Genomic DNA, 12,944 nt, shown 5'->3' with positions numbered 1-12,944 from the left:
AATTACTAATCAAGTCTTGGTCTAGAGTACTGAATCATCCTTACCTTCAAAAAATGCACACAGGTATATAAAATTTAATAATCCTTATTTAATATAATCTTTTATTTAGCATCTTTAGCAACCTAGTTGGATAATTCTTCTTTAAAAAAAAAAGGGGAGTGTTCCATCAGCAAAAATAGCTTTGATCTTTCTGTATAACCTTAAATGCTAGGAGCAATATAATTTTCAGAATTTAAAAGCATTATAAACCATATTTTGCAAGAACAGGGTAGTTATAACTTCTAAACATGTCTGTTCAATGCATGTGTTCACAGGAAGATCTATTTGCTGGATGAAATTGATGCTTTTTCCACCAAAAAATCAACTGAAAAATGCTAATAAAGTTCCACTCAATGCAGGCAGGATTATCATAGATCTTTTCCCCAAGCAAATAAGATTTAGTAAAAAATGTCTTCGGCCATAAAATTAACACATGTTCAGAACTTAAAAATTTTCTTATGGCATCATTAAGTTCCACCAGTCTAATAATTTCATGAATAGCACATATCAGTGATTTGCTTACTGTTGGCTATAGAAAGCAGAAAAATTAAGAATATTCAAATCCAGCAGATATATACTGATATACAACTACAAAAAGACTACTGTTAAGTTCCAGGTTTTAGCTACTGACATTTCTAATGGATTTGAAAATACATGTGTTATTTAGTTATTTGCAAATTATTTTCTGTATTCTTGATTTTAGCTGAATTAACAAAATTATTTTTTTTTTAAATTTTTTTTTTTTTTTTTAAAGGATCAAGATGTTTTGAATTATAGCCAAAAACAACTAAAGTTATAGGGCTAGTGCATGATGTCTGCTAACTGCATGCTTTGTGTTTTGCAATATGAAACAATGAAATTTCTAGGAGGAAATACTTGCCCTCCTCCCCTCAAGAGGCTATTTAGTGAAAAACACAAATAATAATATGCTATTTTTCACAAGTAACAGTACACTTATGAGGAAAATGAATATCATCCATGTGCAAATATCAAAAGAAAGGTAAACAACTGACTTAATAGTTTGATTTAAGCTTTTTTTTTTTTTTTTTTTAATAGCAACCTCTCCCAAAAAATGCTTTCTGAAAGACTGAGTGAACTAAGAATTATTTGTGCTAAGAACTCTAGAGCTGGAATGTGAGAATTTACCACTTGGACTATCCAAGAAACAAGTTAGAAGTGATAGAGTATTTCATGAACTCGCTTGGTACCTGATCTCTCCCCCCCCCCCACACACACACCTCAGAGAATCTTAATACCAGAGATGGAAAGAACTTCACAAACATTTCTTTTATGGTAGGATTTGAACCCACTGGCAGAAAAATGTTTTTTTTTTTTTTTTTTTTTTTTTTTTTATACCAACTTTGTTGCTAAAGTCAAATAGCATCAGAAAATACTTTATTTTGTTAAATACATTATTTAAAAAGTAATCATATTGAAATATTTTGTCTTGTAAGATTAACTTAATGTTTTCTGGGATGAAAGAATAAGTTCTATTTTGTTGATTGCATCATGCTCAATGACAAGAAAATTACTATAGCCAAATGAATCCAGAGAGGAAATGTACCTGAAAGCAACTACATGGATATTTAAACAATTAATAACTGGAATAACTAGAATAACTCATTTCTACAATTAAATACAAATAACAAAATTCAGTCTGCAAAAGAAACTTTCTATAATTTGACATCTGAAATATCTGTGAACTGGGTAGATTTTATGGATGTCTTAAAAAAAAGATTATGCATGTATGAAGTCATGCTAAATTAACTGTCTTGCTTCTGAGCATGTACAAAAAAATTTGTTTTAAAAATAAATAGAATGTGAGTAATGAATTTTTTTTGTATAATTTTAATACTTCATTTATAAAATGAATGCATACATTATTAAAAAAATACATTCCCATTCTTGCTATCCTTGAAATAAATTTAGTTATATAAAGATCAAAATCATTGAGTACTTTCATTTTAAGTTTATTAAGGCAGCCATAAGGTGTTGAAAGTTTATTTTTCACTTGGTTAGACTATAATAAATTTAGTTTAATCCTTTATCCAAGTGTGAGCAAACAAATTTTGCGCCTGAAAATATCTTCAGGACTGGGGTAAGGTAGTACAACACCGGACAACTTGTAGCAAAGGTGGACCAAGCTAGCATCACTCCTATCTCAGTATCTCCCATAATGCAAACCACATCTCCTTGATGTGTTTTGCATGGTCTATGTATAATGGATATGTATAATGTTATGCATTAAGGGAAGGGCCACCCAGACTAGTTTCGACCTTTATTGAGGTCTCTTCAGTGGGAGCCAGGCCCAGAAGTGGAGATACCAGGCAGAAGCAATGGCAAGGTCATCTTTACCTACAGGAGTTGCCAAATGGTGTGCTACCTTTTTTTTATTAAATTCCTCTGGATTTAGAGAAAGATGGTGAAAGTTTATTTTTCACTTGGTTAGACTATAATAAATTTAGTTGAATCCTTTATCCAAGTGTGAGCAAACAAAGTTTGTGCCTGAAAATATCTTCAGGACTGGGGTAAGGTAGTAAGGGATGTGTTTTGCATTATGGGAGTTACTGAGATAGGAGTGATGTTAGCTTGGTCCACCTTTGCTATGAGTTTCCCGGTGTTGTACTACCTTACCACAGTCCTGAAGATATTTTCAGGCGCAAACTTTGTTTGCTTACACTTGGATAAAGGATTAAACTAAATTTATTGCAGCCATAAGGTGTTTGGAAAATTTATTAATCATACTTTGTAATATTTGAATATATATATATATATATATATATATATATATATATATATGTTATTAATTTTTTAACTTGGGGATATTGTATATTAGTATATACAATATCCCCAAGTTAAAAAAATTAATAACATCTATATCTCCTCCAGAGATTCTTATTAAAAGTAAAAACACCTTGCAGCAACTTCTATAGGTAAAGTTGATAAGGCTCTGTATTACAGAAACCTTGGTATTTATGGTCTAGCTAATTACTTAGGAGTCCTCAAAAAAAGGTTGAAACCAGTCTGGGTAGTGACCCCACCCATAATGTATTGCAGTATACATCTTTTAGTGAGATGTGCTTTACATTATTGGAAAATACTAAGAATAGTGATTAAAGCTTTACCCACCTTTACAATGAGTTGCCCTGGTTACCATCTTTAGACTTGAACTATGTTTCAGGCGCAAACTTAATTGTTTGCTTACCTGGGATTAGGAGTTAAATAACCAAGCTTATAAAATTACTTGGTAACCCAAATCAGTAACGAATTTATTAATAAATAAATTTACATATTAAAAATTGTTTATTAAAAATATTTCATCATCACCAAGAACAAACACCAATAATAAAAGTTTCGTATCAATAGCAATGACAAGCCCAAACAAATATCAGCGTTAGATCACAGTACATTTGTTTCATGTAACTATAATTGAAAAAATATAATTATTTTCATATTTTCAACAGATATATTTCAATAATTCTTAATATTTTACTTTTATTTTATTCTTATGATTTATTATTATTTAAGATTTTACTGCTGAAGAAATTCTATAAATATATAAATGTATTACAGTATTTTTTTTATTAGTCAAATTTTTGACATTAAGTCAAATTACTTAATATCAAAAATACTCATATATGCTGCTGGAAGATATAGAAAAATACTTAACTCCAACTCTGATATGTTGAAAGTGAATTGCTAGCTCAATTAATCAATAAAATTCCTCAAGAAAACTGTCATTAATGTAACTTAAAAAAAAATTAACAAGCCATCATTCACTGTATAATGGGAAATAATGCCCATTTTCTTTGGAATAGCATCAATGCCATGAGGCTTTGGCTGGTAGTTTTCTACAGCAGAATGCTGATATTTAATTTTATTTATACGCAATCTCACCAAGTTTGGAAATAATGCAAACCTCCAAATATAACAGGTTGTTAATGCAGCATATGACAATAATTAGATAATTCATGGAGTTATCAGTCACAGCAGAGAAATAAACTATTAAACTCATTCAACATCATGATGGATGAGTGATCTGATGAGGTGGGATTCCCATCCCACTTTTTTTTTTTTTTAAATCTTAAAAAAGACCTTAAAAATCAAGAATTCCCAAACTATGGATTGTAATAAATGCAAGCAACTTAAGATAATCCTATCTTTCTTAAGAATTCTAGCATAAGTGAGGACGTGTTTTTGAATGATTTCAGAGGTATGTTGAATTCTAAATAAAGTACATATATAAAAAAGCTCTATATTAAAATTATTTAATCAATGTGATTTCAGTCACATTTTCAAACAATATCACATGATGAATCTTTGCATAAGGACTAATTCAAAACATTGTAATCTAATATCTTACCCTACAGATATTAAGTGATATACACATGATACTGATGATCAAGGTACTTGATTCTGAATGATATATTAATTTTATAAATTAGCTTTATTTCAGTCATATCACAGAATTAGTTGAGTTTAATTTATTAAATAAAGCAAAATGTTTACTTGGTCATAACCATGGGGAGGTAACAAATTTATTATGCTATTTTAGAGATTACATATTTCCATACAGTTTAAGAGCACCCTCCCTTCAATCATGCTTTAGGCACATTTCACAAAATATGCACATGCATAAGAGTCTTTTTTTTTTTCTTCACATCCATGTACAAGTAATGCTGGCTATCTCACTGGACGGATTTTATTGAAAGTTGGAATTTGGAGCTGCTATAAAAGCATTCAGCCATTTTGATTTTCCAATTAGATTATTTACAGGGACACAAAGAAACAAAATGCTAAAAATCACAATTTCGAACAATTCTGCTGCTCTGGCAGGATAGAATTTAATAATAAAGTTTGGAATTTCTGATGTATACAAAAATGTCCACGTGGTTCAATTTTGATCTAAATAAATTAAATCCCCCTCTTTTTTTGTTTGCAAAATAATTCTAACTGATAAGTCTGCACTGGCTGGATGGAATTTAATGAAATCTGACATTGAGGATTTCAATTAAAATTTGTCAATCAATTCAATTCTGGTCTCGATCATACCATTTGCAATGCAAAATTAGGCAAAGCAACTTTATGGTTATAGTACATAAACTGAAAACTTGAAGTTTCATAAACAATTTTTGACATATGTCAGTTGCCTTACAAAGTATCACTACCATTCAATAATTCTCTTTGAATACTGGAAATATTATAAAAATCATGATGGTTCTAATAAAAATGATATTTGTGACATTTACAGTATTCACAACAGAATATTTACAGTATCAACAATAGAAAATTTAACGGTAAACTATTTCAAATTGCAATGTATATAAACGGTTATAAGAACCTGCTAAGTTTGTTTTCATTTGGTCATGTGAATACACTATAGTGTAGCAATTTTCATTCTTTAGGTTCAAGAATGGATGATGAAGGATTTCCTCATTTGCTATCTCTGTTGACAAAACAAGTCTAATTGCTCATAATTTCTCCTGAGTTCGACAGAATTTAAATGTAGTATTCTGGACCACTATTCAAATTTGTTGAGTTATCTGGACCATTTTAATGGCAAAATAATGCCAAATAAAAAAGTCTATAGTATACATATGCCAAAAATATCTCTAGGTTCAGCTATGATAACAAATGGCGACAATACAATTATCCAATTTTTATTTTTTTTTAATGATCTGAAATCAATACTTTATCTCCCATTTCTAGAATCTAAAAATGAAGTATCGGTTATTATCCATAGATAATAAAAAAACTGATTAATAAAATATTGTTTTTGAGGTAGTGATGAACAAAATTAAGTAGAAGATACAAAAAAAAAATTTATGTAACTAGTTACAGTTACATAGATAAGATGGCTCATATTTCTATCAACATACAGAACAGTTCTTGAAATGAAAATCTTGTTTACTTAGCATAATATGATTTGGATAGGTATATTCAGTGATTTTCTTTTTTCTATCCTCTTCTTTCTTTGTGATGGTTAAAACCAGTATGACATACTGGTATTTTTTCACTATGAAAACTTACACCTGACATTCTGTACACCACACATACTGGAAATTGCAATAACAAAAAGGTCGTGTGATGACAATGAAAGTAGAGTGCAGCATCTCTTAATTGCTCTAGACAATACTTGCAAACTACTAATGAAGAATTATCAAAAACTGCTAGAAATCAGTTTAAATTAAATTTAGATAAAAATCCAACACAAACAACAACTCATACAATCTACCAATAATAAAAATGAAACTATTAAGGGGTGGTGTGAAAATTAAATTAGTCTAGTTTTAAATCTTCAGTTTTTCTATGGTAAATGTGAATGATTTAAATGGGGAATGAATTTATTACAATAATGGAAATTGCTACTTTAATAAGGTAAAAGAAAATATCTAATAACTAACATATTTGGTGTTCAAGCAATTCACTTTTAATAATAAGTATATTAATTTATTGATGATAAAGTTACGAACGTGGAATCAAAAGGAGTGGGAACTATTTTTTAAAAACAGTTATTATCCATAGAAAAATTAGTCACAGCTGTCAAATAGGAGATCAAAGGCTACATCAGACAGACATATTGATAGCAACTCTGAAATGCATAAAACTGGTACAAAACCATATTTTTTAAGCAAAATCTCAGGTTACATTTTATGACTGCTGCTTTAACACTAAATATAGCACAAAGCAGAATATTCAATGTGAGCATTACTGGAAACTGATAACAGTAGTACTGAGTGCATGTGTATAAACCCTGACCAATCAGTAACAAAGATTTATTGACTGGTCAAGGTTTATACACAAATAATGAATAAACGACTAATTTATACAGCAAATATATTTCAAATTCATTATAATATTATAATAAACAATAAAACCTTTCTTTCTCTTTCTTTAGACAGCCAACAACTCCTTCTAAACACTAGTTTCTTCTTATGGATCTACAGAAAGTAAAAAAAAAAGGGTAAGTTAATTTTTTTTTTACATATTCACATATTCATACAAGTTAACTTAAAGTAATTATATAATTTGAAATCAAATACTTTGGAAATATCTTAAGGATATAATGTAGATGTACACATATCCTATATATGTGTCTCCTTTAACTTTTGACCCAAAATCCAATCTCTACCCTCCTCTATAATACATGTCCACTTGAATGCTGATGGGCTGTTTGCATGGGATCCAGCCAAACAAACTATCCTATATTGGCTAAAACTACATACACATCACGATGGTACAACATACCATGGTGTCTGCACTGCCCAGTTATACAACAGTTCAGAAAACTTGGTTCAGTAGTGAAACTCAGCTATGGGAACAATCTCAAAAGAAGAGGATAAACACAAATGTATAAAGCAACACTGTGAGAAAATAATAGTATTAAACATGAGAAAAAACAGATGTTTTAAGCAAAAATAGAAAAAACAGGAAGAAGATCATAGTGAGAGTGTGTGTGTGTGTGCATGCATGTACGTGCACAATTAAGAATATTTTAGAATGTGGAAAAACAAGAACTAATCACATCAGAGCCGACACATAATAAAGAAATTTGGCAGAAAATGTTGATAGGAAACTAGTAACATAATTGTCAGATTATTATTTCACTAGTTGAGGACTATAAAATTAGCATAGAATGTTAAATACTTTGCCCAATCTGAAATGTTCCTGTACCCCAAAAATCTAGTTTTATATGCTTAATTTTTTAACATGAGCAAAAAAACATTCCACTGATCATTTAGTTTTGATTCATTCTAAGTTTACATGATCATAATAATTTAAAACATTTTTATCATATCTGGACTTTTTACTTTTGATCTAAATTACTTCAGATCTTTTTCAAGCTAATAGGATAAGATTTGATGACATATCATGTGTCTTACAGAAAGAAAATAAAACTGTTCCACTGCATAAATGTGGTGATAAGGTTGTGACTACAAATTAAGGACAATCTGTATATCTGGAGTTGTGATTAACAATATTAGAGAGATTAGCAACAACAAGGATACAGAAATGGGTTGATAACAGCAGTATTCTGTGATTGCATGGGTCTGTTAAAAGGAGATCATGTTTTACTAAATTTTATTTCATATGGGGTCCCCTCCTTTCCTCCCCCCATTCCTTAGGACAGGCTGAGCCCTCCACATGAGGGATTAAGTACGTATTTTATGTCTGTAGATGTGTGTTCAGGGCCGGTTTGCCTGTTCTGGGGGATGGGAAAAAAACCGGAGTTTCCGGGAGATAAAACCCCCTACCTCCATGAGACTGGCTAACTCACCTTTAGTCAAAAGAGACCAGATAAAGGTTCCTCGTGTCTTGGACGGGAATCGAACCCAGGTCTTTCTTTCCAACCAAAGGGCTTCATCTATACCGACTGAGCTATGGAGGCTCTACTAACTTACTTATATACTATAACAAGCTGACAAAATGTTTGGACAAGGCAGATACATATATACAATGGTATACTTAAATTTTGCAAAAGCTTTTGATAGACTGCCACACAACAAGTTGCTAAATAAACTGAAACAGATGAGACTGGACAGCGAGATGGGTTGGCAACTGGCTGTCAGACAGGTATTAGAAAGTTGTATATGGGAGTGCAGTATCTTGTGCTGCAGGGATCTGTATTAGGGCAATTGTTGTTCAATTTGTATATTAATGATATTGGGATGGGTTTAACTAATGATATACAACCTTGGAGAGCAATGCAGAGTCAAGTAGATGTTATAGCCTTACAGGACTTGAATAGATTGCATGAATGGTAGGTAAGTGAAACTGTCAGTTCAGTGTTGCAAAGTGTAAGATTTGAATTTGGAAAGCAACGATGGGATGTAAGTATACACTTGGTGGGAAAACTTTAAAGAGGATAAAGGAGATGAGAGATCTGGAAGTGAAGAAATGCTGTCCCTCAGAGTATCATTCTTATCCATCCATTCCTGAATTCTCTTTTTCACCAAATTTTCCAGCACTTTTATCACCATCCTGAGATGTTAATTACTCTATAATTTGCTACCACAGACTTAGATCCTCTTTTATGCAAAGAAATTAGTTTGCCTTCCTTCAATTCTCTTCGGACTTTGTTAAAGCTGAGACTTAAACAGCCTAGTCAAAAGGCATCAAAAGTTCCCTTGCAAATTTTCATAAAATGTGAGCCAATATCCCATCCAATCCCACAGCTGTATTTGCATTCAGATTCTGCAATAAACTAAGTACCTCCAATTCTTCAACTTTTGTTCTCACATCAGTCCTTGTCACCTCTGTACAACTCTTTTATACATTTATTTCTAGATAAATATTTTCAAGATGATGTCTACCAGTAAATGCAGTTTCCTATGGCAGCTTTAGTTATAATTTGTTATAACATTCATTGTAGTGCAACTTAGTTGTCATAATATATAATTATCAATTATCTAAAAATTGTATATGTACATAAAGTCAACTGGAGATGTTGGTGATTATTGGATGTTGTCCTTCCAACATCTATTTGGTGTGCTCTTTTCAATAACTTATACAGAGTATCACAGGAGAAATCTAATAAACGTCAGGAACTGATTCCTTGAATGACTAAGCGAAAAAAATTTACACTGACAGGAGTCAAATTCAAATCACTCAAGACACAGTAGTTATAGGTCTTATATGGAGTCTGTGCACGGTGGCCCCTAAGGCATGGAACATTCTGTAGAAAGGACCCGTCTTTGAGGCCAAAAACGAAAAGCATTTATGTGATGTGGTTTTTCATAATTAATATAAAAAATAAAAATAATAAAAAATATAGTGATATTAAAAAAGCTTATGCAGTTGCTTCACAAAGACTGGCCCTTTCTACAGAATGTTCCATGACTCATGAGCCACCCCTGTGTGTGTGTAAAATATCTGTGGGAGATATGGTCACTTCAACTGACTGCATTGTCACAGTTCTATGTAGTCTAGTTCTTGCAATCATTCTCAGAGTTTGAACTAGCAACAATAACCTAACAACACCCAATGGAACATGCTCCATTGGGTGTTATTAGAATGATCATTTTAACTATGCTTTTACTGACAAGATGGTTAAGTTTTCAAATTAGAAGTATGCCAACATCCACTTCATTTCTAGTTTTTGTAATGGCACACAAAGGTTACAACTGAACATGAACAAATATACTGTTTCTAAAGTGACAACAATTTCTTGCAAGTATTGTCTCTAACTCACAAATTTTATTCATGAGAAAGTGGACTGATGCCATAGAGAAAAAACAAAAACAGCCTTACGAATTGGATATACAAATGAAAAATTTCATATTTATGTAGCAACTATTATACATATTTGTTAGTAAAGAAATTTAATAGTAGGTGTCATAGGGAAAATAAAATTTAATTCCTGCATCCACTAATTAACTATTGTTATGTCGTGACATTTCTTTAATTTATGTTTTATTGTGTTCTCCTACTTATATCACTTATCTTAGATTGTACTGTGTAGTGCTATTTCTTTAACTATATACTTCCATGGTCTATACACACGAGACTATCAGAATTCTGTACTCTCTTATCTACAGTTAAATCTGTCCAGACAGTTGGCCTGATTCTTAGAAAGATTAAGTATATTAAATAAATCAACAAAGGGTAGACTTCTGAATAGAGTCCGATCCTCAGCAATAACGGTCTGGAGTTACCTCCTAATCAGGTTCTGGCAATATTTATTTGATCAAGCTGCACCAGCCAGATCCCTAGGTTAGAAATTCCTCTTAACCAAGGAGCAACTCTCAGAAAATATACTAAGTAAATCAATCTATTAATTATTCTTTATTTCAATTTCATCTATCTCTCTTAAAATACTTTAGTTTGCAGTCGTGGTCTCTGTTATATAATTCTTTCCCGCTCAGATTCAAATGTTAGCAAGCAGTGCATTGGATTCAAATCAAGGCACAAAACAGGTTAATATAATCAAGATACATTTTTTAGATTTCTAAGATTACATATTTACAAAAAAAAAACACTCAATAGGAAGAGTTATCCCAAATTATAAGGTTAGATATAGCAACCGTAATTCACACATCATATCCAGGCATAGGCTAATTTCACTACACAAAATTCTTGCTAGTATCTTTTAAATATCCATACTAGCTTACACATATTCTTAAAACATTCACATCGATAACTCTATAGATCATTACTTTTAGCAAGTTAACTACTACTCATTCACATAAATACTAAGGAAACAGCCTTTAGATTCTAGACACTGCTCTCTAAATCTCACTATAGTCCTTCTTCCTACAAGTTTAGAGTTTTATAACATAACATCTCGTTTCTTCCATAACACAATATTCCATTCTTTCTTAACAAAAGAATTATAAAAGGGTTTTACATTACCACATTCCTGGAACTCATTCAGTCTGTCATTTTTATATAAATTCCCTCCGAAATGTTCGAGCTCGTCCTTTGTGATTGACTCACAGGCTAGATTTGGCCTTCATTGTTCTGTCCTTCCATCGCATTCTCGACTGGAAACAGCATGGCTTGGATCGATCCACGTGGACGTATGTGGCGGCCAGTTTCTTCAAGCTTACTCGGAAGAGCACCGAATATTTCTTCGTATATTCTTTCTGCACGACATCATGAACCGACAGCAGAGAATAGCTGTCCTGCCCGCTATTGATTAGATCCCGAACTCTCAAACTCTTCCCGACTCCACAAGAAATTCTCCAGCAACTCCAGATGAAAAAACCTAAAAAGCCATGAATGGGGTGGGGGGGACAAACCCGTTTTATATCTCATCTCAAGCGCCCTCTTCACCCAAAACTTTCTGCCCGACACTTTCTTTTTGCACCCGGCTCGTATTTTCATTTCTATCTTCCTGGAATACTTCATACACGTGCCGCATCTTCCCGGAAAACACTGTGCACGTGAACAATTTGCCGTCGGCTATACAATTTATCCAAAGTTGTTGTTAGTAGATTTTGAACTTTCGTTACTATGCTCTAATATACATCTCATAGAGAAACCTCTTACATTATAATCTTATGACATCTTTCACCTTTAATTAATATTTCAAAATTTGTATTAGTATAATTCTTTAAACAAATTAGTATCTTCACTTATTTACAAGCATTTTCATTATTGTTTTAGCTAAATTTGTTAGATCTTGAAACAAAAATAATTTTCCAAGGAAATCCTTTCATTCAAGATCCAACACTATCTACATACCCAATGCACCCCCCCCCTACTCTCATAACAAAAACATGTCAGCCAATAAGCACATAAATTAGAGCACAACTCAACCATAAAATAGCTTCATCACAATTTCAAAAATCTGTTGTAAACTGGTCCTAAAGGAACTATTTATAATAAATAACATTTTTTATTCATCCATTAATGATTTAAAATAAAAGAATTCACAGTTTAATCCAATCATTAAAAAACAATCCAACTACATGCTTTACCTGAAACATCTATTTAAATTTAAGATACAGATGAACTATGCAGGATAATTTGGAGTGACTGCAGAGGTTTGGGAAGTAGTAGTTCTTTCTCCTTGAGCTATTTCCCCATTGCGCCAACCTCTGAATTTTAAGAATGCATCAAATGCATATAATACCATTCCCAGATAGCCAAAGAACTATGAAATATAAAAAATTAAAAATTAAAAAAAAGTTAAAAATAAATGTAATAAATCGATAAAAACAAATGGCATTCAAAAATTACTAGAAAAGTGCTCTGAATAGGTAAATTATTTTTTACAGCAATAGTAATAGAAAATTATATACATATATATAAGGGGATTGGATTACTAAATCACTTAAGGAATTGATAACGTACATAAGAATATAAATTAAATCACACTTGAATAAATATTTCCGTATTTCAACAATGTTACGTTGCCATCTTCAAAAGGAACGTGCACGCAGGCACTACAACACAGTAAC

The 12,944-nt window shown here is 31.7% G+C and overlaps 1 protein-coding gene across 1 annotated transcript in view; it reads right to left on the bottom strand.

Moving 5' to 3' along the window:
- Positions 1-4,561: 4,561 nt before the first annotated feature.
- LOC150100207 (CKLF-like MARVEL transmembrane domain-containing protein 4) overlaps positions 4,562-12,944 on the bottom strand; it is a 96,076-nt gene continuing 87,693 nt past the window's right edge. Inside the window, exons 5-6 of the mRNA XM_090402751.1 lie at positions 12,462-12,637; positions 4,562-6,980 (exon numbers count right to left, since the gene is read on the bottom strand). Coding sequence (XP_090258877.1) covers positions 12,497-12,637 — 141 coding nt within the window. The 3' untranslated portion in view covers positions 4,562-6,980; positions 12,462-12,496. The remainder of the gene's footprint in view (positions 6,981-12,461; positions 12,638-12,944) is intronic.

The sequence above is a fragment of the Typopeltis vanoorti genome, chromosome 13 (genome assembly GCF_054136105.1).
Source record: "Typopeltis vanoorti isolate ZY-2024b chromosome 13, IOZ_Tvanoo_1.0, whole genome shotgun sequence".
In the NCBI taxonomy this organism is placed as follows: Eukaryota; Metazoa; Arthropoda; class Arachnida; order Uropygi; family Thelyphonidae; genus Typopeltis; species Typopeltis vanoorti.
Note: the sequence above shows the minus strand (reverse complement) of the source record. Positions and strands in the feature narration are given on the sequence as shown.